This window comes from Larus michahellis, chromosome 3 (assembly GCF_964199755.1).
Source record: "Larus michahellis chromosome 3, bLarMic1.1, whole genome shotgun sequence".
In the NCBI taxonomy this organism is placed as follows: Eukaryota; Metazoa; Chordata; class Aves; order Charadriiformes; family Laridae; genus Larus; species Larus michahellis.
This window is the reverse complement of record NC_133898.1, coordinates 116,682,645-116,710,380: the sequence shown is the minus strand read 5'-3', so window position 1 is coordinate 116,710,380 and position 27,736 is coordinate 116,682,645. Positions and strand designations below refer to the sequence as shown.

The 27,736-nt window shown below is 46.5% G+C and overlaps 1 protein-coding gene across 1 annotated transcript; it reads right to left on the bottom strand.

Moving 5' to 3' along the window:
- Nucleotides 1–5,323: 5,323 nt before the first annotated feature.
- On the bottom strand, nucleotides 5,324–26,706 carry TRIB2 (tribbles pseudokinase 2). The gene is made up of 4 exons (XM_074581877.1): nucleotides 26,592–26,706; nucleotides 25,211–25,631; nucleotides 20,896–21,188; nucleotides 5,324–7,679 (listed from the first exon to the last, which is right to left on the bottom strand). Exons 2-4 carry the CDS (start codon nucleotides 25,478–25,480, stop codon nucleotides 7,211–7,213), a joined length of 1,032 nt encoding a protein of 343 aa, XP_074437978.1. The 5' UTR covers nucleotides 25,481–25,631; nucleotides 26,592–26,706; the 3' UTR covers nucleotides 5,324–7,210.
- Nucleotides 26,707–27,736: the final 1,030 nt, after the last annotated feature.

Here is a 27,736-nt window from a genome sequence, read left to right as displayed (position 1 = left end):
CACGTGCGGGTTGTTGAGTCGTGTCTCAGTACAAAGCAGGAATCAGACACCTGTCCACCTCTGTCCCGTGCCTTGAAGAACTCGGCTTGACCCGCAGAACACACTATTCCTCTGTGCCCTCTTTGTGCAGGTATTTACAGTTACAGCTGGAAGCCTCTGGGTTTAGGGGTACACTAGGTGACATCTGAAGGGAGGAAGGGATCTGTTTTCTGCTGCTGCCCTCCCCATCTCCAGCACACTCCTGCAGATGGGGGAAGGGGAGGCAGCCTAACTCCGACTCCTGCAGCAGCACGGGGTGCTGCCTGCACGCTATGGGCAGCAGGCAGGGGCAGCAGGCAGCAGGCAAGACAGCAGGCAGGGGGAGCAGGGCAGCAGGCAGGGAAGCAGGCAGGGGCAGCAGGCAGCAGGCAAGACAGCAGGCAGGGGGAGCAGGGCAGCAGGCAGGGAAGCAGGCAGGGCTGCAGGCAGGGCAGCAGGCAGGGGCAGCAGCAGGCAGGGAAGCAGGCAGGGCAGCAGGCAGGGAAGCAGCAGGCAGGGAAGCAGGCAGGGCAGCAGGCAGGGGCAGCAGCAGGCAGGGCAGCAGGCAGGGCAGCAGGCAGGGGTGGCAGCAGGCAGGGCAGCAGGCAGGGGCAGCAGCAGGCAGGGCAGCAGGCAGGGCAGCAGGCAGGGGTGGCAGCAGGCAGGGCAGCAGGCAGGGGTGGCAGCAGGCAGGGAAGCAGGCAGGGCAGCAGGCAGGGGCGGCAGCAGGCAGGGCCAGCAGGCAGGGCAGCAGGCAGGGGCAGCAGGGCAGCAGGCAAGACAGCAGGCAGGGGGAGCAGGGCAGCAGGCAGGGAAGCAGGCAGGGCTGCAGGCAGGGCAGCAGGCAGGGGCAGCAGCAGGCAGGGAAGCAGGCAGGGCAGCAGGCAGGGAAGCAGCAGGCAGGGAAGCAGGCAGGGCAGCAGGCAGGGGCAGCAGCAGGCAGGGCAGCAGGCAGGGCAGCAGGCAGGGGTGGCAGCAGGCAGGGCAGCAGGCAGGGGCAGCAGCAGGCAGGGCAGCAGGCAGGGCAGCAGGCAGGGGTGGCAGCAGGCAGGGCAGCAGGCAGGGGTGGCAGCAGGCAGGGAAGCAGGCAGGGCAGCAGGCAGGGGCGGCAGCAGGCAGGGCCAGCAGGCAGGGCAGCAGGCAGGGGCAGCAGGGCAGCAGGCAGGGGCAGCAGCAGGCAGGGCAGCAGCAGGCAGGGGCAGCAGGGCAGCAGGCAGGGGCAGCAGGCAGGGCAGCAGGCAGGGGCAGCAGCAGGCAGGGCCAGCAGGCAGGGCAGCAGGCAGGGGCAGCAGGCAGGGGCAGCAGCAGGCAGGGCAGCAGGCAGGGGCAGCAGCAGGCAGGGGCAGCAGGGCAGCAGGCAGGGCAGCAGGCAGGGGCAGCAGCAGGCAGGGCCAGGAGGCAGTAGGCAGGGCTGCAGGCAGGGAAGCAGGGCAGCAGCCCCCCGCGCTGCTACTTGCCGGCTGGCGACATCTCTCCTGCCTTCCTCACCGACCAATTACACACAGATGAGCAGGCAGAAGGGAAGACCAGCGTTGGCACTGCTGTGTCACGATGTACCTTTTGTCACTTTGCTTGGCTTTGTGGAGGCCGAAAGTTCAGCTCTGGACTGCCCTGCGAGGAGGGGCGGCCTCCTCATGCAAGCTGCGTGCTTAACCCTGACGTTTGGAGATTAAGATGGGAAAAAGTCAAGCCCAAGGGTAGCTCCACAGATTTTTACAGGGGCCTTATCAGGCATGAAATATTTCAGCCTTTCCAGGACAGACCCCGGTGTCAGAGGGCGAGCGGGAAGCGCGGACAAACACACCGTTTCCTTCTTTGTGTGCTGGCTCTGCAGTATGCGTTTTGCTAACCTAATCAGATGAAGATAAACACCTTGCAATACACTGTATAACTGACGTCAGCTTTTTGTGCGCTTGGAATGATGTCAGCACCAGCTTTGCAACTATGCTTTAATCTCTTGAGCAGAAATAAATGCAGTAGCTAACCTATTACTTTTCACAAGCTGCCACACCAAGGTTATTTTATTTTTCCCCTGCAGGCTATGGATGTTGTGCGAAGGAGGCAGGAGAGCCAGAACAATGTGATCGACTCCTGCGCGGAGCCATTTTTCGTGAGGAGTCTAAACGAATTTAAATTGAATAGTAACTAGAATAAATGACACCTCTCAGCACACACAAGTCAGGCTCGTTTAGGCCCTTAAGAAATGAATTCCACTCATTTACATCAGCGCAAATAATATCAAATGAATTTCTCAGGATCTACACTCCCATCACTGTAAATACATTTTTCTTCACATTTACATACATTCACCAATATATTTAAAGATTTCCAAGACAAATGTGGCCTAGAGTTTCAAACTTCTACAGAAGCCTCCAGGGAGGATCAAAATTTCAAGTAAATAGCCTAAATTGGCTTAATTCGGCAGTCAAAAAAGCAGAATAGGAGGCATGAAAACTGGTTACAAGAATGTAACTATCAAGGACATTGGGAAAAGCAAAAGTCAGTACCAGAACTTGCCTGATTTAAGTTGTTTGTTTCTTTTTCTTTTTTTGAAATAAATTTTCCTCAGTCATTTTTCATGTTCCAGTGGGATTACACCACATTAGAGGTCATTTATACCCTGCTTTACTTACACCTTGATTTCAATTTGTCTCATCGTGTTACCAATTTTCAACATTTGCTTCTACTGAAAGAATAGGAAAGTTACAAGCTAGTGAAGTTGTTAGCTATACTGTCACTTATTAAATTAGCAAGTTTTTCATAGAAACCTTAGACAAAACTTCAAGAATAAAGAACTGATCATTACTAATTCTTTTGGTATTCATTATGCGATTAGTCACAGAGCTCACTCATACATTTCCAAATTTCAACATAATCATTTCAGGATGAGAAGCATTATTTTTTCCCCTTCCCAATAATTTTTCCTTGGCATCACATTTCATACCCTTCCTCTCTGACTGCCAGGAAAGTGCGGTTTGAGGTTCTGGGGGGCTTGGGTTGGGCTTTTTTTTCCTTTTTCTTTTCAGAAACACAGGTTTACCAAGGTTTATCTCTAAGAGAATGTGTTTTTAATTGACTTGTTTATCGCCATAACACATGCACACCTCACTAAGGCTAAGGGATCGGGTTATATGACATCATGGTGCCAAAGGAATAGTTGTCACTTGTTTGTGCACTCCTGAAGAAAAGCCTGTAGCTTGAAATTACACACAGTGCTGCACTGACAAATAAATGTTGTGGTAAATAATATAATGAATTTTATTTTTTTTTTTTAATTGGGAGGAGTAGAAGAGACTGGGGGGCTTCTGCTCCCAGAGTCTACCACAGGGTCTCGTTCTGTGAAACGATGTTATTTCTAGACGTGGCTTTTCACCCTGCACAGCTGGGGGAAGATCATCGCTTTGCCCAGGACCGGGAGGCAGCTGAGCCCGTCCCGCGGTCTCTGCTCGGCACAATCCTGCATCCCACTGCAGTTGCTACCCAAATTGAGGGTCGAGCAGCACCAAGAAAGCTGTTGAGGCATTTCGCAGCAAGCAGCGCTACACCTGTACTCCACCAACAGTGCCCACAAAGACAGAATAAAAAAAAAAAAAAAAAAAAAAAAAGAGCCAGAAATCAGCTGGTTGAATCACAAATCAAATCCCTCTCTCAGGTTTCACTTTAGGGACGAGGAAGCTCCGAAAACAAGGCACCCCTTCAGCATTCTATAAAGCTGGCTTCAGCTGCCAAAGGATTCCTCCACGGTAACACCAAGGAAGCTTTTGCCTCAAATAAAAAATGCACTGCAAACGAGCAATCATTAGTCAGACGCGTTTTTCATACAACTACTGGCAGCGAAAAAGCAAGCACGCAGGTTGCTGTAAAAGAAGGTCTAACTACTTCCACCCAAACAGAACAGAAGCCCCTCACATAAGTTTTAGTGGGGGAGACGGAAACCCTCAGCGCTCCCCCCTCCCCTTCTCTCTCTGACTGATTACAATCTGCTTTTTTTCGATAAAGCACATTTATTGTGGGAGTTTGATTTGAAAGAGTTTCAAGTAATTTAAACTTTGGCTGCAGGCACACAGATCATTTGAAAACTGATCTTCAAGTGTTTCTACACGTTAATAACATTTCTGGTTGGTGCTACAATCAACGATTTTAACTCTCCACCTACCAACTGAAATATTCAACGCATGCCAGAAACTACCTAGGACAAAATCACGTAGTACAGTCAGAGAGCCTGACAGCAATCCCTGTGCTCGCGGTTTTGGTGCAACACTTTGAAGTGGAGGGGTTCAGGGAAGGGAGGGTGTAGAGAGGTGGGGGTCGGTCTCTTCTCCCAAGTAACAGGTGATAGGACAAGAGGAAACAGCCTGAAGTTGCACCAGGGGACGTTTAGACTGCATATTAGGAAAAATTTTTACACGGAAAGGGGTATTAAGCATTGGAAGAGGCTGCCCAGGGAAGTGGTTGAGGCACCATCCCTGGAGGTATATAAAAGACAGGTAGACATAGGGCTTAGAGATATGGTTTAGTGATGGTTGTTGTCAGAGTTAAGCTGATGGTTGGACTCGATGATCTGAAAGGTCTCTTCCAACCCAGGCATTTCTATGATTCTATGTTTCTTTAGGGTGATCATTAGCTACCTACAGCTCTTTCAAACCATAGAACTGCTGAAAACAGACGGCATTCCGGTTCAAATCAAAGCCCCCTTCAAATGGTATTTTCTTAATGGACCAGGATTCATCTGTCCCACCTCATGTTCACAAAGCACCTTATTACTCCACATGCACCTATGTGATCTAACTACACGCATCTATTACTATCCAAGATGAATGGCAGAAACAGAATCCCGCCTTAAATAAAAGACAATAAATTAGGCGGTGCTATTTCACAGCCAACCTTTTTGGAATTGACGGGCAAGTGCAAGACGCACACTTCTCTCAGGCTTTGGCAAGTGCCTGTGCCAGCTTGCTCCATTTTGGTACCTCTCTTCATCAGCCAAAGAGCCTCCCATCACCAAAAGACGTAGTTCTTGCTGCATTTCAACACCCTACCTGAAAAAGGCAAACGGATTTGCTGAGAGGTAGGGACAAGCCAAAAGAAAATAAAAGCCAGTTTAATTCATAGCAAACAGTAAAATTTTTGATGAAAAGGCTTACAGCGTTACCTTGTAAATATAAGTGCTAAGCTTTCTCAGCTCACAGGTCTGGCAAGAGCTTGTTAGCAGCACAAAAAATACCAGCTAAATGATCCTAACGGGGCAAACTCCTGCAGCACCTCAGACACTCAGTAAGAACGCTGTTCACCACTGAAGTTTAGTTAAATATGCACAATTTTATTTATTGAAGAGATTAGGACAAAAACATTAAACCAAATACATGACAAAGCACCAGAGGCAGTAAAACCCCACCATGCACATCACCAATCTTTCCTCCTATAAGGTACTTATAAAATAAAAAAAAAGTCCTTCTTGACACAGCACCATCTTCAGAGTGTAAAAACATTACTCCTTTATATTCTTAGTTACCAAAATAGAACCAAGGCAGGTCAGCTGCAGCTAGCTTTGTCTCTTGATAAAGAACTGTGAAACATCCTCTTGAGAGTGGGACCATAACTTTCCTGCAAGGCAGGCAAATAGCATCCATACGTCAAATGCCAAGTAGCTGTACGCACATGCCACATACTATAATTAAGCACAAATTCAAGTAACATTTACATACTACAGAGTCCACATGTACCTACCCAAAAAACATGACCACTTCACAAAACGTATACAGGCAGTAATATCAGAACAACTGAGGTACTGGAAACACAAATATTTATGCCAAGAGATTTCAATATCATACAGCAATATAAAAGCAGTAATAAAAACATTTGCCAGTCTAAATCAAATAAAGCTATCTAGAAAAAAAAAAAGCTAAATAAAAAGTTATTTAGGGACAGAAATACCTGAACAGAAAAGAAGTGTGTTAACTACAGCATGTAACATGTCATCCCAAGTCAACCCGTAATTGAAGTACTGGCTTAATACATCACTACTGTGACATTTTCTTCAATAAATAGAATAAGTCTTGACAATACAAAAGGTGCATATTACTGTGTATGTTTCAAGAGGAATATCTGTAATATAAATGTTCAGCTTATCAATACCCTCTTATTTCTTATTCTGGACATAAACAAAAATCAAACCCAAACAATTCTTTTCCCAAGTTGAGAGGAATTCAAAGGAAAAAAACCCCACAATACTCTTCTTCAATAATAAAGAGCCCTCTATTTACACGTGGGCCAGTCAGTTAAAGAAGAGATAGGTTCTCAGATAAAGACACGACCAAGGGCTTTCTGCCCTCTCTAGTCATATACGTGCAGCATGGCAGATATGGAAGCCAGTATCTCATATCTTTAAAAAAAAAAATTATATAGTTTTCTTCTTTTTTTTCCCCCTATTATAGCAGTAATGCATCTGGAAGTTCGAGTTATAATAGCTTCCTGCAACAAACCATTTGACACAAAACAGAACAGCTTGTTAAATGACAGTTACTTCCCCTTAAGGGAACAAAGCATTAAAATGTCATTTCCTGACAAGAATATTAAGTAGTTTATTTAGAAGAAATGAGTTGAAAATAGCTATCAAGAGACATGAACTGAAATTTTGTTTGTTTTTAGCACCCACTTTTCATGTCCGTCTTTGTGCACCTAATTTTTTTTCTTAAATTAATCCCATTAATTATTAGACATCCGATTAAAAAAAAAAAAAATGTTAGCCAATTGTACTTTCCCTGAATAATGGCTGAAGTTAAATATCTAACAGTGCGATGCCAAGATGTGAGCTGAGGCAAAAAAGTTTCTATTTGTCGTGAGTTACCACTATTTTTAATGGAACAGAAACAGGAGTGATACAGCTGCACCAGAATTGGCATGTGCAGTCTCCTTGGCTCCAAAAAGGTGAGAAGCTACAATTGCTCCATGCTGCCTTTTCTCCTCCAAATCAATCTAACCTGATAGCAAGCTCCCCCCGCCCCCCCAATCTGTCCCCATGCTACATTTGTTATATTAGCTCCTTGTGGAGGTTCCTTCTCAATCCGAGGACCTCAGAGTGTCTTTTGCTACCAAGCTAGGCTGATGCAGGATGTGATTTAACACGGTCAGGAAGGGCTCCTTCATGTGTCCATCTCCAGGTTGTGTACCTTCTGAACACCAGTCTTTGTGCTCAGTTAAAGAATGGGTCCAAGTCTTCTTCCATGTTGACATCAGGCACCAGCTGATCTGATACTTCCTTAGCACCATATCCTGAATTCGATACATTAAAATCTGTAGAAAACCATGGATGGTCCAGAATTTCCTGTGAAGTCAGCCTTTCCGATGGCTCCCGACGCAGTATGCTACGTATGAGGCATTTTGCCTTGGGGGATAGAGTTTCTGGAATGTTAAACTGCCCACGACGGATCTTGCTGAAGAGGGAACTAGGCTCAATGTCATGGAAAGGATAGCGTCCAACTAGCATGGTATAAAGCATGACACCTAGACTCCATACGTCCGCTGCTTTGCCAGAGTAGCTGCCATTTGTGTTCAAGATCTCTGGACTCACATAGGCTGGGCATCCATGCTTATCAGAAAGAGAGTCATCATTTCCTCTTAAAATATAAGCATCTTCTAGGCTTTCCAATTTCACTCTAGTCCTGTGGGCAAAAAGAACAAAGCCATCAAGGTAAGCAAACATCAAAACACAAGTTCCAGACTGTTACAAATGCATGGTTATAACAGTAATACTCCACAAATTCAACAACCACAGAAGTGTATCAGTTTAGTATCCCACTCACAGCACTTGCTACAGCTAATTGATACTGTCTCTTCTATACTGCTTAGAGATATTACCAGACCTATACGGAATATTGCCGCACACACAGCTACAAGGTTTTGAACAGTTATGTCCAGTAAACTCATTAGTAAGGTCTTAAAAAGATGAAAGTAGTTTCCATATTCATGGTTTTGGTCAATTTTACATAGATGTGATTTCCAGAGACATAAGCCTCAAGATTATTTCTGTCGGCTGCACTCTAATGTACCTGTGTAGGATGCATGTCCACATACAAGTCTAGTCCTAACTAGACAAGCTTATTTTGACACCTTCATACTGGTACGCAGCTACTTGCACCTGTAATTCCACAAGGTTCAACAGCAATAAGATCGTCACTATGATCCTAAACAATCCCCCTGACCAACCAACACTTTTCTTTATCCCAGAATTAAGGAAGAGCAAATTTAACAGATTTCAGTCTTCCTAAACAGACCTTTGGGCAAAGGGAGATCAGGTGAGCTGAATGCCAAGATTAATAACAAGCTTATCTACCCAGCTGAACCAGAGGAGCTCCTCACACTGGAATGAACACAGAGGCTAGCAAAGGGCTTAGAGAGATGACGGGGATGCCTTATCCAGACTGCCAACTCCTCCTGCCTGCAAAACACTGTAAACTTGTTATTGTGCCGCAGTAATTATCTCTGCAAGAGAATTTTCTTCCCTTATGGGTATCACACAGGAACAGAAAAAAATACGCCAAACTCGCTTGTCATAGCACTAGATGAACATAACCTTTCTTTCCTTTTAGTTCTCACTGCTACTGTCTGTAACTATATTTAAAAATCTGTCCCTGCTAAAGGCATCCAAAAGGATTACCAATTACCCTTTAGACTGTTCGCCAGCAATGGCTGGCTTTGCGAGCAGAATCAGTACGATGCAACAGGACTCATCCAGTGCATCTGGATGGAAGAGTGACCCTGCAGTAGTGCAGGTTTTCTTTTCAACAACTCGGGATCATAACTCAACTTGGGGTATTACCGTCCTCGTCCCTCAACCTCACCGGTCTGTATGATGACTCTTAGCCCTGTGTTATGGCCATGTTCCCATACCACAGACATTCACAGGCAGGGACTGAACTTCATCCCAGAAAGCACAACTCGCACCTCTTGACTAAAGCACATCATTTAACAGCTATTAAAACAGACAAGGAGAGCCCTGTTCCCTAAATGTTTTCCGAAGACAACATTGCTTGGGCTTGAGTTGCAAAAGACAGCTGGGCCAGCTTTGGCTTAGACTTGGTTCCAGGGCAGCTCAGCACTATCTTCTCTGAACCAACAGAAGAGCATTTTACTCCATGGAGCACTCCAGAGGCAACTGTGCCATAAACTCTCATAATGACACTTGGACCTTTTCAACAGCTAGAGACGTTTACTAGCAGAGGTGAAAGCCCCTTTGGCAATGTGCCTCGAATCAGGAAGTCATAAACACAGGATTCAGAATACCTGGCTCCCGAGCACCGTGTGCCAAGGCAGCTCCTTCCCTCCTCAAACAGGCCAGTGTTTTCTCCTCCAGTGCGGATGCTGATGGGTTTTGCGCAACACACCTGCTTCCTGATTAATTACCCATTGCCAGCCTAACGGCACTTCTCCTGGTGAGGGACAACCCCCTCATTAGCACTCAAACAATACTTTACAGCAGCAACACCTCACACAGGAAGTTGTCTGCGAGGAGAAACTTAACTACAATTATCAAGACCACAGCAATTTCCCTCTGTACACAGTTCAGAGGGTCCAACACCGGAGACTGGCTACAGGAGAGTCCTTTCCCAATGCTCAGCTTCGACGTGTTCCTGCACCTGCACAGCAGAGGAAGAGGAGAAACGCCCAGAGAAAGAAAACACACCAAGGAGGGCAGAGAACAGCGAGGAGGAAATGAAAGGGAAGGCAGGGACATGAGTCGAGGTTCCATTTGCATTGCCCACCTCAGTTTTTCCATAGAAAATTATGCGTAGCAATAAAACGGTGAGGCCAGCTACTCAAACATGCATTAAGTCACTGAATTGCCAGACAGGAAAGCATCGACTCGCTCCCGCTACCAGGAGCGGAACACACACACGCACAGGGAGCGGGGCAGAGCACGCTATTTATAAACAACTTACAGGAGGGAATTCGCCCCCCACACGCTCTCCTGCCATCCCAGTGTCAACAGCACAGGGAAACGCTGCTTACTCTCCCACCCTATTTTACATTTACGAGAGTTGCCAAAGAATTTAGACAAACAGTTCACTGAGAAGCTTTTATTTTGCAGAAAATTACCAGGAATTCCCTAATCTCTTATTTTCTAGGATAGACGCGGTACAAAACCAGAAAGAACAGCCTGCAAGGTGTGTCAAAAAAAAAACAACAAACCTCATCTCTTTCTCCAACAGGAGAAATCATTTCTTGATAACAAAACAGAAGCAGCATACAAAAGCTGTTATCCCCACCTTGCTTTTCTTGCAAGGTGCTGCAGCCCGCAGCCCTCCGCGGGTTTTGTTGACGCAAGCAGAGGAACAACAGCTGGCCCTTATCTGCCTGCTCCTCCGTGCGCTGTGGCCAAGTGAAGCAAACACTCCAACCAGGTTTCTCATCCTGCTGAGCCGACAGGCTTTGAGGAAACAAAAGGTCCCAAATTCAACAAAACCACAACCTTCAGTCCTCCTCCTTGCTAGCTCCCAAACCCATAACCAGTAACACCCTCGAGTAGAAGGTACGAGCGAAGAAATGGCTCCTCCGCAACCAGGTGGTTGGCACCGGACCAGCACGCGCTTCCCTCGCAGACGGCGGGAGCTGCATCCCCCCAGCGCACACTGCCAGGTACACGGCCTCAAGGGGACTTTCTGCCCCCTCCCCATCACCACCGGAAGCAACTCTGATGTTCCCATTTTCCTTCGCGTCGCTGGGTGCCTTTGCAGAAGACGACGGCGCAGCGCAGGTTTTCCACCCTCGCCGCAGACAGCGCCAGGGCTGGGGGGGACACACTCCAGCCTGTTCGCACCAGTGAGGGATGAGTTTCCGTACCTCATCCTCGCATACAGAATACAACCTGTAATCAGACTACAGGTGGGTAATACGCGGGTGTAAGCGGCAAGTCTTGCTCCCCCTTTTTACAGTCATTTCACGGTTTTTTCAGGCAATCAAAAAGGAGCAGCCTGGCTCAGGAGTTGCTATTTCCCAGCACACAGCACCCCATCTCTGCGAGGAACAGCTGTCAGCTCTGGCGGGCCTTCCCTTCCTCCACATTTCAAACAATGCCTAAATCAGCTGTTTTCTGCAAGCCAGAGAGCTTATTTTTTGGGGGGGAAGGTGGAGAGGAACAGGAAAGAGGGGAGTCTAAATACACAGAAATGCAGAGACACCCTGGATGAGAAGCAATCTCTCTCTCCCCCACACTCCCTCTCAGAGGAAACACTGAAATCAAGTATCCAGGAAAAAGAATAAAAGCCAACAACAACAAACAGACCCTCAAAACTGCAAGTAGTTTCTGAGAATACAGAACCCCCACAGCAAAGGGTGGGGAGCGCATCCAATTGCAGAGTAACCGGACAACCCTAAATTCGGCACTTGGCAGGCAAGGGACTGACTCAAAACCAAACACTGACACGTGAAATCACAATCAGCTTTGAAGCGCCTCCCATTTCAGAGCCAAAAAAGGATCATTTCAGAGCAGAAAAAGGACAAGCAGAAATAATTATCTTTTTTTTTTTTAAAAAAAATCACATTCCTAAAAACCTTTCATTCTCTAAATAATTAACTCGTATCAGTCAACTAAGGACCCCCACAGGAGAAAAAAAGTTTTCCAAAAGCATCAGCCTTTGAGTTCGACCATTCAAATGGTTGCAACAAAATTAATCCCTAAAGTTCAAATGTAAACTACTGCCAAGCCGGATGAGAATCACTTTGTAGACATACTGTAGGGCAACAAAGACTTTTGTCAAGGCTTACGTAATTACAGTACATAATTTCAAGTTTTAATGCAGACCCTGAATAAGGACTTGGAAAAAGAGCATTATGCATCTATCAGATCATTGATAAAACACTGCATTAGCCTAATGCATTAAAAAAAAAAAAAATACAACCCTGAATCATGGCTATTTAAAAAGGGGAAGCTATTCTGCCTATGAATGCTTTCCCATTACTGGTGAATGAAACCACAGAAGTGCAATCAGAGGGCAGCAGCAGCACTCAGACGGGAAATGCGTCTTTGTCCCCATAGAAACCGTCAGGGAAACCCATGAAAAACAATACCACTCTGAATTTCTTATCAATATGCCATTCATTACTTGACTGCATTCAGACTTTGCTCTTCAGCAATGTAACAAAACCTAATCAATTCAGTGTCTTCCAGAAGATTCTTCAATGCAACCTCCTGAGTTAGCACCCATCTCTGGCAGACGGTTTTGTTGCACATCCTACACTTTTTTGAGAGTGATTCGCGTTATTCCTCCCCGCAGAGCTGAGGGGCTACTGGCAAACAGCTATCCTGCCTTTTGACACTGAAGCCAGGGCTGTAAGAACCCGGCATTCACACTTGCTCTCCAAAAGCAAACACAATTTCCATACCAAAATCCGTGGAATTATTCAGAGGGCTCTAATCTCATAAAGCAGGACAAAAAAAAAAAAAATCCGGAACATTTAAAGCAGAAACACTGACTGAAAGTCTGAGTGTTTCAGAGGAAAATATCTCCACTGCAATGAATAAACAGTCCATAGTAAAGGAGTCCATGCCTGAATCAACAACAGCAGTTGCTTCTAGGCTGCCCCCGAAGCCATCTGCATGGGAAATAACACCTGAACCACAGCTCAGCTGCTGTTACTGTTTGGGGAACACTAACTGCAGACCAGACCCACCGTTTCAGTCCAGCATCATCCCCCAGATGACAGTGTGATCAGCTGTTTGGGGAGAAGACAGAAGGAGCCATCTTGCTTCAGACACGCCAGGTACACCATCCGCTTGCTATTCAGGCTGGGTCAAAATCAGATGATGCAGATTTACAGTTTCTATATAGCGGCCTCATGCCTCCAGAGATCAGAAAACAACCATCACGGCCATCCGAACTGACATTTTATTAATATGACTGCAGGTAAATATGAAATGGCAACTTCTGAAGGGAACAGGTGCCTCACAATATTCCCCCCTAAATTAGTCTACACATAAAAAGTGAAGGCACCCAAGCAATCCTATCTCGTATTTCAACATTACTCTTGACTGAGGCCAGGAAAGCCTTTCCCAAGGTAGAGGCACTCAAGCCATCAACTGCCCAGTAGATCAGGGATTGCTCCTGTGTGGCCAATAATTTACAGGTCATTTAATCAAGGTCAGCTCATAGCACCCCATCATAAAGACGAGACGAGCACGAATGCAATTAAGAGTCACAAGGCAGGGTGGGGAATAAAAGGGAAGCTCGACATTGGAAACAGTTATCTTTTGCTAACTGATTTTTTTTTTTTAGCTACGGGAATCTCTCCTAAATAATGCAGAAGCAGGCTGCCGTCACAGAGACGGCAAGATGGGGAAGGCGGCTAACGAAACCCCGCGCAGATGATTTGCGGCTTGGTGCAAAGACTTGTTCTGAACTCAGAACTACCCGATCTCCTCCGGGGGCGGCAAGGCACGCGGGATCAGAGGGGAAATGTTATGCCATCAATTTAAATCCTGCTCCTTTCACCGCAAGATCCCTTCCAGTGCGTAACAGCACACGGCCTGGGAGTTCACCGCACAACATCCTACGCAACTTCGGGAAGGGGGGAAAAAAACAACCAAACCTGCACAAAGGCTGTCAGACAAACAGTCTCTTGCATAATGAAACAGGCTCAAGCATATGTTTCGAAAGACAACTGGGACTTGCAGGCAGTACAGGTTTACAGGATGAACCTTGTTCCTAAGGGAAGATTCCTTCACTGGTACTTCCGCAGAATGAGGAAGCCTCTAAAAAATTACACATCCCCCACCCTTCCTCTGAAGGGATGCTACCGGCACGCTCAGCCCTGCCCCGCACCCAGCAAACTTAGGACTTTTAACTTGTTTGAAGCTTTGGCTTTTTTTCTGCAGGCTTCCACTTCAACAAATGCTCTGAGACCACGTCCTCGCACACCTCCAGGAAGGACTGGGGCCCCAAAGACCTCAGCTTTACACCACTCAAATAGGACTGGCAGGGAAGAGCCCATCCTTTACGCTATGTACTTCGTTCCCCAAAAAGAAGGTAGGTCGGTAGCGATATGTATGTTGGGGTGCAGGCTCCGAAATCCAAGGCAGACCCTTCCACAGAGGGGCTCAGTTTGCAACACTGTGAGGAGTCCATTATTTGATAAGCATCTGGCTCACGGCAGCTACTTCACCTCTCTCTTATCTTCTCAGTGAAGATCAGTGAAGGTCAGAGTTTTAAAAGGCTCTGCTGTCAACTGTATGCTGTGTTCACCATCTTTTCTAGGTCTTTTCATACAACGCATGGTGAAGCTCCACAGGGAAAGGAGACCAAAACTGTATTTTGTTAACATAACTGCACGTTGTGAAAAAAGCCCTACATTTTCTGAGCCTGCAAGTGGGTGCTCAGCACCTCTAGGACAAAGCAGGCCCATTATTTCACAACGCCGCTGGAAACCTTTTGCTTAGACGGCTGTAAAACCTGTCTCCAAGCAATATACATCTACCAAAAAGCAGGTGCTTAAGACTAAATACGCCCCAGGTTGGCTCCTGTTTACAATCTCCGTCTTTCCTCTCCCTCCCAAGCCTGAAGTAATCTCACAGTGTGATAATAAGGACAATTACAAGAAGAGGCAGCAGAAGAATTTCACCATGACAGTCCACTGCAGCTGCCACTAGCTGGGCTCCCTGCCTCCCCTCCTCACCCTCAGCACAGATGTCTGCAGATGTCCTCAGTCCCCTGAAAAGTCAACCAGGAGTATTTTGCACTGAGTCTATCATACAGCTTTTCAAGTCTTCAAAACAACCAGCTGTTGACCTCTTAATGCAAGATGTCTCAGGAGACATCTACTATCAGTGACTGCAAAGCACCCATCATCGGAGAGATCAATCCCATGACGGGCATCTTGTGACAGGCACCCAACCAAGACAACTACATCTGGCATTACAGCCAACGTGTAACACAGCGTTCCGACAGAAGCACCTCTCAAAGTCATACAGCGCGGCCAGGTTGGCCAGACATGGGGACAACCTGTCCAGCCCAGCCTATAGGCAGGCCCCCAAGCAGGGTTCCCCTCCTGCTCCAAGCATGGCACGGGGCTGCACCTCCACACCACCCATTAGCAGAGCTAGTGCAGGAGGCTGCAAAGGGGCAAGACTGAAGGAAGGGTGAAGAAGGAAAGATACGTGTCCTGCTATGAGCCAAATACCTAAAAATAACAGAGTCCAAGGACAAAACCTGCTGCAAGCTCCAGAGTTGGGTGCTACAGCAAAGGCTCTCACCACTCATGGTCTCGTTAAAGGGTCTTGAGCTGACTCAAGGTCCACTGTAACTCCCATCCTCATCCCAGGGCTAGCCATCAGCCAACTTCTTCCTGGGTTTTGCTTTCATTTATGACCTTAGGCACAGCACTTAACCTCTGTGACAATCTATGCCCTCGGGAGATTTAAGCACTTCACAGGGCTGGTGTGATGTTCCACATCTGCAGATAGCCTCCAGAGACCCGCTGGGAAAGGTGCTGCATACCCAACAAATCCAGCGTGTGGTGCTCTCAGGAATGCCGGGAGAAAACAGAGGCTTAGTAACCAAACCACATAAAGGCAAAGGGGAGCACGAACCCTTCTGCAGAGAACAGTTGTGCAACCGTTTCATCCTCTATCCAAAGTTTGACAGCAGAGATTTGGTGCCTGTGAAGAAATTCGCCTTCCTCCCCATATTCTAGGAAGATGTATAATAATAATAATTTCTGGGTTGATATCTGACCTATGATTCTCTGGTCCTGTGGCCCCATTCGGGGTAAAGTGAGGTGCTTCAATGACAAAACAGATGACGACTGGTTTTGTTTCTAAATCTTTTGCTGTTTAAAGAGCACTCCTGTTTTGTTTAATTTTCTTTCACTTGAGGACTCCCTTTCTAGGACTTGGGGAAAGCATTAACTTACCTATCCTCTACTGAATCATATAGTAGAACAGCAAGGTCCAACACCACAGGGGAAAGAGCATTTGACCACATTACACTTTGACAAACGCTGGGGATGAAACTTACTACAAACTATAAATTAACAGTCTAATTGGAAAAAAGTCAGTATATACATTCTGTATTTTTCGTGGGATCAGGTTTGTACCACTAGGATTGCAAGCAGCGTAACTACGTCACCTTAAAGCATCATCCACTCAAAGCTGAGAAATTCTAGAGGAAAAAAAAACAAAAAAAAACCATTCTAAGAATACCAAATAAATATGTTATGCTAACACAGGCTTTCTAAATTAGTGTATTGTACTGGCTGCATTACCCTGGCACAAAGCAAAAAGTGTCAAATTCTATTTATTTTTATTGGATCCCACCTGCCTACCATTTCTCATATTTACTCAAAGAATACAGGAAAATTACAATATCTAAATACCAAAATTATTTTAATTTTCCCTTCAACAAGTATGATGAATGTACAAGGTCTTTAAGCTTCAAATATTACGACAGCTAATATTTTAATATAATTAAAGGCTTAAAAACGCACTAAAGAAATTAGTAATTCCTTGACAGCAGAAATGTTCTTGTATTAAGAAAACCATTGGAACAACCGATGTTGAAATGCTTGATTTAATTCTGAGATCTTTGAGGTGGCTCTTTCTTAAAGCATCTGCTATACATCAGACTGATGAACAACTTTATTAGCTAGATACAGTGCAGAACGCTATTCTGAGCACAACCCAAAACACCCTACCCATTCTGCAACATCATTATGGGACACCAGCTAGAAGGGCACAGTCACTCTGGCCAAGGGCCTTCTACAAGGACAGGCTGTACAAGGAAAACTGTAAGTACTATGACACGAACACAGCAAAAATAATCAAAAGTAAGAGCCCCACAAACATCAACGTTGACTTGGTTTAGCATCCAGGACAAGAAAAAGTGATCAACACGCAAGAAGCAGAAAACACATAAACCCACATGTCTTATCTTAGCTCATCTCTACTGTTTTGGATTCAATTTTTATTTCCAAGTTTAAGGACCCAATTTTTAAAATATAGAAAGTACCTATAAGACTCTTGAAAAGTCTGGCGAGACACAGCATGGCAAGTCAGTGTTGTTTTCCGTATTTTCAGTGCTCTGAAAGTCACTGCCCTCATTTAATGGATGTGCTGCTGCTTGCTAACCCAGTCTTACAAAACATTTCCAGCCATGCTGTAATGTCTTAGAAGTTCTGCTTCATCAAGACCAGCTGCAGGTTTAAGGAGCTTAACTCTGAAATTTCAATACTGCAAGACCGCCTATTTCATCTATAGTTTACAAATGGAACCACAGACACACCTCTCCCCAAAAACACAACTCCCCCAAACTTCTTTTATACAAAAAAAATCCCAAAACACAAACCTACCATTAAAAAAACGTAGAGCACACATCATTTTCATGGAATGTAATTTACCAAATCTTCAAAATTTCTGCAGTTCAAGATTAAAAGCAGCTATAGATGAAGTACCTTGGAACACAAACGAATTGGTTTTGTTTGTTTCCACATTGTGGAATTCTGGATTTCATTTTAAACCCTGATGTATTTACACACATGCAATAGTAAGACGTAACGTGCCATCACAATCTACCTTTGATTTAGCACATCAGGGGAACATCACTAGTAAAGTTAGGACCCCTATAAAACACTCAGCACCACCAGCCTCCAACATCACTTTTTTCCACCTTCTTACTTCCCAGTTCATTACAGACATCACAAGGCACTGCAATTTGCAACATCCAAATAACATGCATTCCTAGCAGTGACATCAGGAGGAACAAACAGCATTCATGATGCTGCTAGATCAGGAGCCTGAATCTTTGCAAATTCCAGCTGTAATTTAGATAACAGGAATGAGGTGGAAAGAGTTACAATGCTGTATGTACAAGTCCGCAAAACTCCAGGAGCTCCGATTTCATATTGAACTTTCTATCATTAGCATCAATGGAAGGAGTAGGTACTAAGAAATGCTTTAATTTATTTTCTTTTTTAAAGGAATGGAACTGCTTCCATATATCCTTCACATTCTCTCTGGCTCCCCCAGTCTGGCAGCTCTCAGCTAAGAGCAGACAAGTATCATCCTAAAAAAAAAATAAAAAAATAAAAGCAGCGAGTTTTCCATTCATGTGTTGCCTGCGTGCTGGATTTCCCATCTTTTCTTCTACCGAAATAAAAGCTGTGAGAGTCTTCGAGAAAGTTTCAAAGCAGTAGGTACTAAAGGTGAACTGCAGAAAAAACAGACTTGAAGAAATAGTTCTGAAAAGAACTACTGAGAAAGAGCTCCACTGAAGAACAGGCAGCACGCAGCAGCGGCGTTCACCCACATGTCTCAAAACATCTTTATCACCTCTTTTCTTCCTCCCTGGTTCATTACAGGTATCAAAGAGCAATAGATCGTGCAGAATCCGACTCTCAGGCACCAGGGCCGACGGCAGGTCGGGAGAGGCAGGCTGCTGGGCACCCAGCACCAGCAGCCCCGGGGAAAGGCGAGCTCGGAGGGGAGCGAGCAACACACAAACACCTCCGTCAACCCGACAAACACCTCCCTGAACCCGGAAGGACCAGGAAGATTTTTCTGCCTAAATATAGCAGCAGATTGAAAGTGATGACTGATTACAGTCTGACGATCAGAGCATGTGAAAAAAAGACAGTCGCTGTTTGGGTTTATTTCTATCTCACGCTATCTCTGTTTATTTAGCAGAGAAAGGATTACAATACCTCTCTGCTTACAAATCAACATTACATCCAGAAGAAAACCACATTATGATTATCTTCAAAATAACCAGCAAGTCGCATTTGACCTTTCAAGTGAATTATTGTATAATTAGAAGACACTGTTCAAAAGTGAGTAACTGCGTGATTTTGCAGACTCCAGTTACGTTAAAAACATCCATAAAAGCAAACACTGCTATTATAGTACGCGCCACTCTTCTTGGGTGGCTGAAGGATTTGGCCCTGTGCCTCGCGTTGCATTCGGTTCCTCGTAAGCGGCAGGGTAGGAGTTCAAAAGTATTCCCCACGTCTGCACCCGCTGCACGGCCCTCAGCTCACGCTGCCTTCGCTGAGAGCGGAAAGCGAGGGTGAGCCCCAGGGCTTCTCCGAGTCCCGTCCTTCATACAAAACCACACAAGTTTACACACATCCCCAGGAAAAAAAAAAAATTACCCCTTTTAACATTAGAGCATTATCCGCTACCACAGAATACAATCCCTCCCTCAACTATTTTGTACAGGTTTGCTTCTTATCTGCATCAAAGGTGCTATAATGATGTTTAATTATTAAACTCCAAGTAAAAGTTCTGAAAGGGCAGTTCACATCTCTCTGCTTTGCCTCTCTCTCTGAATGGACATTCATCTAGTTTCGTTTTAGGCTTTTTTATTTGAAGAGGTGGAAAAGGTAATCATATACATTTGGACTATGGCAGAAAAATAGAGAAAAACTATTTGCTTTGCAGAGAACTGCCTGAACTGAATTAAGAAGTGAAAATATGTCTTTTATTTTTTAGTTTGTAAAGAGATTAAAAGGAGAAGTTTATTTTGCAAAACTCAGCTTGTAATAAATTTTAAGTAGCGAATATTTCAACAGGATAGATGGTTGTCGTTTTTATTTTAAGGCCAGGAACTTCTTTTTCGTGACTGAATTGTATATTTTTTTTTTTTTTTCCTACTTCTCAGATGATGGACTTACTGAGCCTGTAGAAAACTTATGTGCCTCGGCTGTTGCTTGTAACTTCCCCAAATAGCCCCAAATGGAATTGATATGCACTGGTTATTTCTAACAAAGCTCTCCAGAACATCTATTTCACTCTGCAACAGTTTGAACAACCTTTCAGACAGTTTATAGGATTTAACTAAAAGTGAAAAACACCTCCCCATCCTCTACCAAGACATGAAGAAGCACAAAGGCAGGCTCTGCCCCCATTTAGTTTCATTTTTTTCTGTAATGGTCATCTTCCCATCTAATCCCTCTGTGAAAGCCTGCCATTAATCTGACAGTGTTCATTACTCTGGTGCTTTATGTGGAAGTTGCAAGCAAATACATGATGCAACGTAATGAAAACTGGTAACCACAAGGAAAGAGATAAGAAGTTTCCACAGGTGCAACAGGGTCAGCATCAGAAACAGCACTTCAAAAGTACACCTATAGCATCCAGCATTACTTCTTTCCCTGTCTTCCCATACTCCTTCCCCAAATCATTTATTACCCCATTACTGAGAGAGGAGGGTGTGCAGGGAGGTCATATTAAAAAAAAAAAAAAAAAAAAAGGTAGTTCCCCAAGTACCACAACAGCTCTGATACTAAAACCAGGCACCCACACATCAAGGCAGTTTTAGTCTTAGTATGATTAGTGACCACGCAATACTCTCAGAAGCAGCCTCCAGACCCTTCTAGCACGGGAAGTAAGAAGCTGTCCTCAAGGCAGTCCTTCAAAGCACTAGTGGCCCTTCCCTCCATCCCATGTCAGCAATAACCACTTGGCTGTTTGTCCTCTTCATGCCTCCTCACTGGAATGAGCCATTTCAGTCCCCAACCCTCTTTAACATACTGGATCTTTTACTCCTTTACTCATTTAACACCAGCAGCACCGATGATAGCGGAGCTCTTGCACCAGACATCTGTGCAGAGCCTTCCTCCAGATGTCCCCTCCTCAGAAGTGAGGGTGCTCCTCTGGGTTGAGATGCAGAGGCCACAGATGCAAATGGCGCTCTATACTTACTGTACTCCAAAGCCTAAGCCAGACGGTAAAATGGCACATCCATCCCATTAACAAGTTGCAGAGGAAAGCAAAGCTTAACACCTCACGTGCCACAAACGAATGGTACGGTGACAATGAAGGGCACAGCATCCTGTTACTCTGAATATCTGACTCAGGCACCCCCACCTGTAAAGAGTAAGGCAGACTCTTACCTTTCCTCATCCTTGAAAATAAACTTTCGCAGCTTGAGATCTCGCAGTACCAGTCCACCATCATGGCAGTGTGCAACAGCGGAAGCTATTTGATAGAAGAGTTTGGCTGCCTCCTCTTCTTTAAGCTTCTTGCAGGTACGAACAAACGAATGCATGTCCCCATAGCTCCTTTCAAAGAACACATACGCTTTTGTCTCCCCAAGAATTATTTCAGTAATTTGGTTGATATTTTTATGTGCAGGCAGACAAAAACATGGTGCTAATAACTCCTGGTAGCAGCCAATATCAAACACCTGCAGGAACAATGACAGTAAAGCCAGGGTTAGTGACAAAAAGGACAGTGGAGTTACGGTACATCTAATTCTGTTACCAGAACCATCTCTAAGTACAATTTATGCTGCTGCTGAAGCTGCCCTGATGTAAACAGGATGTCACAAGCTCACAGCACCGAGGACAAGACAAAACAGACCATACAACCCCACACAGAAGATACACGCAACCTTGACAGGAAAGGCTCATCTTCAAAACTTGCAGCAAGAACCATTTCATTAGCTAATAGCCTATCAAATTTAGAATGTAATCTGAATTGAGCTGTGAAGACTAGCGATGTATGAGGGCAGTACGCGGAAGGAAACATGTTTATCTTCTGTTTTCCATCCAAATAAACTCATAGAGAATATGGCCTGTAGCTTAGCATTGAGAGAAGCTGTCATACTAAATCCACCCTGATCCACACGCCTCTCCCTCTTGATTAACCCATTAAAGCTTTCAGGATTTTCAGATTTAAAATATCATCTGGCGCTATTCATATTTACTTCCTGCCTTTCTTTCATCTCCGACAAACAGCAAAGTCACTTTCACTTTCAAAGTCTCGGGTTTTACAATGGCTGTTTATAAGATCAGAAGGACAACCCGGGGAAATAGCCCTGCCTGTTGGAGCGCAGACAAACATCCTTCAAAAGGCAAAGACAAAACCACCCTGAACTCTCTGCATTTCAATCAAGTGCTCCATTAAAAGCAAAGTGTCCCTTTACTAGTAAGTATGTTATCACTGATCTTATGAATGAGCTGCAAGAATTAAAAAGGCTGCTGGGAAACCCAAATATAAAAAAGTTACTATAATCTAGTGATGACGAATGAATCAGTATTTGAGTCAATTGAGAAATGCCCACATTACAAGAAGAAGAAAGGCTTCATTGAGAATAACAGAAGCCAGTGTGCTAAAAGAAAATACCAGCAAAGTATTGATAGGAATGATTTTTATTTTTAATTATACCTGCTCCAGAGGTACTACAAAGCAAGGGATTAGCATTTCCACCAACATAAAGATTCTATTAATATGTAACTTACTCTGGGGTGTTTTGTTACTTTGGTAAAAAGAATTTAAGGTAGTCGTGTGTCATTCTAACTGAACATAAAAATGAAGGACTGGTACAGGTACCTAACCAACTGGTTTAAACTGCAATTGTTTTTCTTCTTTTTGTATTCTAGTACTTGTATTCCAATAGCAGGTATTTGTATCCTTTCCAAGAAGCAAATCTCCCTGCTTTCTTTGAAGCTTTAAAAGCTTTCAAAACTGAGTGCGAGAGATACGGTTCAATAAAAATTTACCTGAGGCTTCAAAACCTGGCTCATTTAATGCTTCGGAGCGCAATCCTAACAAAATCCTTCCGCAGAAAAGAACCCAAACCCCAAGAAACCGGGACACCCCCTCCTCACAAACCTCATTCTCCCCACCCCATACCTGCGCTGCTCTACTCCGGCACAGGCAAAAACAACCTTAAAGGCAGACTGCCAAACAGATCCAACACATTTTACAGGGTGTAGATTAGCACTGAGGCATTCTGGTGACACAGGGCGCCAGGGAAGCAGAAAGAGGGTGGGGAGGGGGTGTTGCTAAAATCCCTGGTGTGTAATTCATTCCAGAGGAGAATTCATTGACATTTGGATCTCAAAACTCCTAACTACTACTACATTGTAAGTGAATGGCTCTTCCACAAAGCGGCTGCTATAAAACAAAAATTTAAGCAGGAACATTTGTGTAGCTCAAACCCTCATGGGGGGGTGGGGGGAAGCCTTTCCAGAATTCTCTCCTAACCAGATTATCCCAATATAAATGAGTTACATTTTGTGGTTCTCAGACTAGGTTAAATAAGTAGGTCTGGATATGTACCAGTACTACGTTTGAAAAGGGGGAGATGGGAAGCGCTATCATACTGCTACAGTCTAGAATACCTTTTATAAAGGGCTTCTTTGTATCCCAGCTTTTAAGATCCCTGGCCTCAATTCAGCAAACGTCCAATAAGCTGCAGTTTGATTTAGTTCTCGCTGGGAATTGGAAGTGAGAAGTTACCATTGTTTGGATGCCACAGAGCCTTGAAGCAAATAACGGCATCTGTACAGTCAGTGGGTGCAGCCAAATGAATCTTGAGAATCATCAGTATGTGTCTGTTATCCAAACCAATGTTTCTGCAAGCAATCTCTAAGAGCATCTTCAATAAGATACCAGACAGCAGGTCTCTTAGCCGGAAGGCTACTTGACAAATAGTAGTCATGATACTGCAGGCATTTTAAAGCACACATTAAATTAAGATGAGTTCAGGACTGACAACTGCGTATTCACGAACTGGCAATTCAGGCGAAGATCATATTTTTGGAGCACAGCTAGAAGTAGTGCCTCGCACATATGGAAAAACTGATACTATTCAAATGTCAGGATCAGCTCAAAAACATACAGCTTAAAGGGAAGGGGAAAAAAAAAAAAAATTAAGTCCAGCCTTTGTGAGCTGCAGTTATGCTGTTCATACTGTTATCAAAACAGTGCCTGCAAACCAAACAGGAAACAAAGAAGAGCATAGCCCCCGCTCTGCGACTTGCTGTGCAAGTTCACCTGTAATTTCATGCAGAGCAGCAGCTTTGTGGGATCTGTTTATTTCAGGAAAAGATGCCAATGTCCTAGAGTGCAGTACTGTACTACTGCACCGAGCAGGGCTTTCATTCTAGAAATTCTCGTGTGCTGTTTCAGTTTAGTAACAAAGCATTCAGTTCGGCATGCAATATTAGTCCTTTGCAAAGTCACGGGCCCTTTTTTCCCCTAAATAATCACACAAAGTCCTAGGTTGCCTTAACATCAGGTTTTATAACTCAATCAGTAAGCCTATTTAAATCGCCCTCTGAACTCCAATCTTTACAAATAGCAAACAGGAGCAATTATTTCTCTTCCCTGCTACAGTCTAGTCCGTAACTTCTTATGAATCAAGTGTGAGAAAGTATGAAACAGTCAGCAATACTATATTTAAACCCTGGAATACAAATAAGCTATAATATGTCTACTTTTCCGTTTTGCAGTTAGTTCAACATCAGAAATTTGCCCAAGACAGCCAAATGGCACAATTCCATGTTTTGGGAACAATACAAACACTGCAGCGTGTGTTGCAAGGTTGCATTTTGCTACGTAGTTATAAAAACTACTACTGGGTACTGCCTCAGTCTGCTGGGCACAAGTCTGGGTCACCACAGACAATGAGAATCACAATTTAGGAACAAAGGAAAATATTCCCTCAGCCGGAAAAGAGAATAACATCCCTCCACAGACGTGCACGCATGTGGGTTTCTTTTTCCCACAGCTCACCTTTGTAGAAGCAAATTGGGAGGAGGCAGAGAAAAGCCGGCAGGCTACAAAGAGTGGGATAGCTATTTTGTCTGCTCTTCTAAAAACCGTAGGTGTGCAGGTTTTATTCTTGCTCAGTTGTGCAATGGGGGAGGATGCTGTTTGCAAACAACCTCCACCGTGAGGGAGCTATGGGCTGATTAATGAGATATGGATTTTTATTTTTTTTTAAATCACTTTTAAGACAAAGATGATAGCAATCTCTCCCCCCCCACCACCCCCTGCTTCTCCATCCCCTTCTGCATCCCAACTCACAGAACAAGGGACTGGAAAAATCGAGGAAGCCAGCAGGTCCCAACACCTTAAAATTAGCTGGGGATTCCCTACTCCATTTTGAAAAGTGAGAGTGGGGAAGATGAGGCTTTCTCCTGATCTGAACTCACGTTAAGACCTACTTAAAAGGACGGCTCTTTCCAGAATAATATCCCCCGGATAGGAGGCAGAACTGGCTCCGGGCCACCGCTATAACGTGGCCATTGTCTAGAGAGAGGGAAAAGTTACAGGATGCGCCTTTAATCCCCTCTCCCTGCCTTTTGTTTCTCAACTGTTTAATAATTGAGCTACGCGACCGTGCTCGGCCCTCCTGCGACACGGGCAACCAACACGCGACACGGGCTAGCCCGGGGGGAGAAGGAGAGGGATTACCTTGCAAACCAGCTCCTCGCCACTGTGCAGATGTACGGCTCGGAAAACGTGGTCTCCCTCGAGAGGCTCCAACAATAAGTATTTCCCGATGCAAGAAACGCAATGCGACAAGTTCGGGGTCTCCGGCGGGCTCGGCGAGCCTAGATTCGGGCTAAAACTCTGGCTTGGCTCGATGGACCGTATGGACGAGAGCTCCTCAAAATCCTGGGTTTTATTCCGCGGTCTCCCATATCGTGCTATCGTGATAGGGGTTGACCTTTGTATGTTCATGAGTATGGAGAAGACCAGCCGAGACGATGCACCGGAGCCCTGGCGTGGAGCGCGGTCCCTCGCCCGTCCAGCTGCGGCTGCCTTTGTGTGGCGGGGGTGGGGGGGAGGCGGGAGCGCGGCGGCGGCGGGCGACCAGCCTCAGCGCCGCGTCCTGGGCACAGGGAGAGAGCGCTCAGCCCGCCGCCCTTTGTTCCCGCCGGCCGCGGAGCGGCGCGGAGCCCCACGGCGGCGGGGCAGCGGAGCCCGGGGAGGGAGGGAAGGGGAGGGGGGGCAGCAGCGGCGGCTGCGCAGGGTGCGGAGCGGCGCGGCCGCCGCTCCCGCGGGGCGCGCAGCGCGGCGGGCGAAAACAAAAGGTTAGGTAACGCGCTGCGCGCAGCGGGGACCGTCCTTTCTCTCTCCCTGCCTCCCTCCCTCACGGCGAGGCAGAGCCGCGCTGCCGCGGCCGGGCTGTAGATGGCGTGTGCGCCTCGCCGCTGGCGCCCGGGGCGCTCGGAAAATGCCCCGCGAAATAGCGAGGGAGCATTTAACTTGCCGGCCGGGCCGACAAAAGAGCGCTCGGCGCGGCGGGAGGCTCAACGGAGCCGGCGCGGAGGATGAGGGCGGCCGCGCAGCGACGGCAGCAGCCGCGCAGGCCACGGGGGAGAGCGGCGGAACGCGGGGCACCGCGCAGGGCTCCGCGGCGGCGAGAAGGAAGGTGCCGCCGTGGTGGCGGCCGCCCTCGACGGAACAAAAAGTGCAAGCGGGGGCGAGGGAAGAGGGACGCTCCCCTCCAGCGGGAATTTTTTTTTTTTTTTTTTTTGGGGGGGGGGGTGCTCGCCGCCTTCGCGCCGGTTTTAACCTAGTTCAGGCACAAAGGAAAAGAAAAAGCAGCACAGGGAGAAGGGGGCTGACTTCCTACCGGAGGGGCAATATGCGAAAGGCTGGGGAATAAACTGGCAACCGCTTAAAATACATATATATATATATTGCAGGGAACAATTTTTGTTTGAGGTTTTTGGGGTTTTTTTTTCTTTTTCCTTGGGGGGTAGGACAAGGGGGAGGGAAGGGCCGTCCGCGCGGATCCCCTCCAGCAAGGCACCGTCTCCCCCCGGGCGTATTAATAGCTACTTACGTGGCGGGGACGCTGGCTGCCTCCGTGCCTCGCTGCCGGCCGCCGCACGCCCGCACGGTGCCCAGCGCGCAGGCTGACTGCCCCGCCGCCGCCGCCCGCCCCGGCCCGGCCCGGCCCCGGCCCCGGCCCCGCCGCCCACCGCGCCGCGCCCCGCCCCGGCCGCCCGCCCCGCCCCGCCCCGGCCCCCCCCGCCCTCCGCCGCCAGCCGGGTTCGGGGTAAACAAGGTGAACCGTCCTTCCGCAGCCCTGCCGAGCTGTGCCGGGGATAGAGGCGGGGGCGGGGCGGGGGGGGAGGGGGGGTCCGGGTGCAGCTCCCACCCGGCCGCGCACCAGTGTGTGATGCTGATCGCGGTCCCCCCCCCGCCCCCCCCGCGGCTGCCTGAGCAAGTCCTGCTTCTCCTGCCCTTGCGGTTGAGATGTTAACTAATTAATTTTAATGTAATAACAAATTAATAAATAATAATAATAATAATAATGGAATAAACGCCTCTAAAAGAAGAGTCCACCCCCCCTGCCCCTCGCCCGGGCGCGGATGCCGGGTGCGTTATTCCATGCGCTGGCGCCGGAGCTCAAGGCGGGCGTGCTTTTTTTTTCTCAATGAAGAAATCGTTGGGTTTTTGTGGTTTAGGTTTTTTTGGTGTTTTGTTTTGTTTTTTTTTTTTTTTTCCGGGCAGCGTGGGTCTCCCCGTACTTACGGGAGCAAAAGCGGTTGCTTCCCGGTGCGACCGGGTGGGAGGCGTTCTCCCGGCTCCAGGCTTGTCTTAATTCATCCCAAAATTAAAACGACGCGGGGGGGGGGGGACCAGGGGGAAAACGTAAACCTTTTCGTCCTGCACAGAGAAAGCCATGAATGAGGTCGGTCTGTCCCCGCCCAGCACCACTGCGGTCTCCTCGGTTTTTTTCACCTGCTCCCCTTTCATTGTTTAAATAACAGGGGTTTGGGTGTATATTAAAATTTGATGAGCTGCTCCCTGAACTCCTAACAAGCCTGGCATTTAACCCCTAGATTTTGACCGGGTGGTAGTTGTGAATCCATTTAAAATAACGGCCCAAAGAAAAAAAAAAAAGGCAACCAGAAACCTAACCCACTCCCCCCACCCGCCCACCCCCCAAAAAAACACCAAAAAACAACGACATAAACCAAG

What these genes read in the sequence shown, in the direction of transcription:
- TRIB2 (XM_074581877.1), bottom strand. Translation starts at nt 25,480, where the DNA reads ATGAACATACAAAGGTCAACCCCTATCACGATAGCACGATATGGGAGA. An exon ending in GCGAGGAGCTGGTTTGCAAG is followed by an intron (nt 21,189 to 25,210) that starts GTAATCCCTCTC and finishes TTGTTCCTGCAG; the next exon opens with GTGTTTGATATTGGCTGCTA. An exon ending in ATTTTCAAGGATGAGGAAAG is followed by an intron (nt 7,680 to 20,895) that starts GTAAGAGTCTGC and finishes TTTTGCCCACAG; the next exon opens with GACTAGAGTGAAATTGGAAA.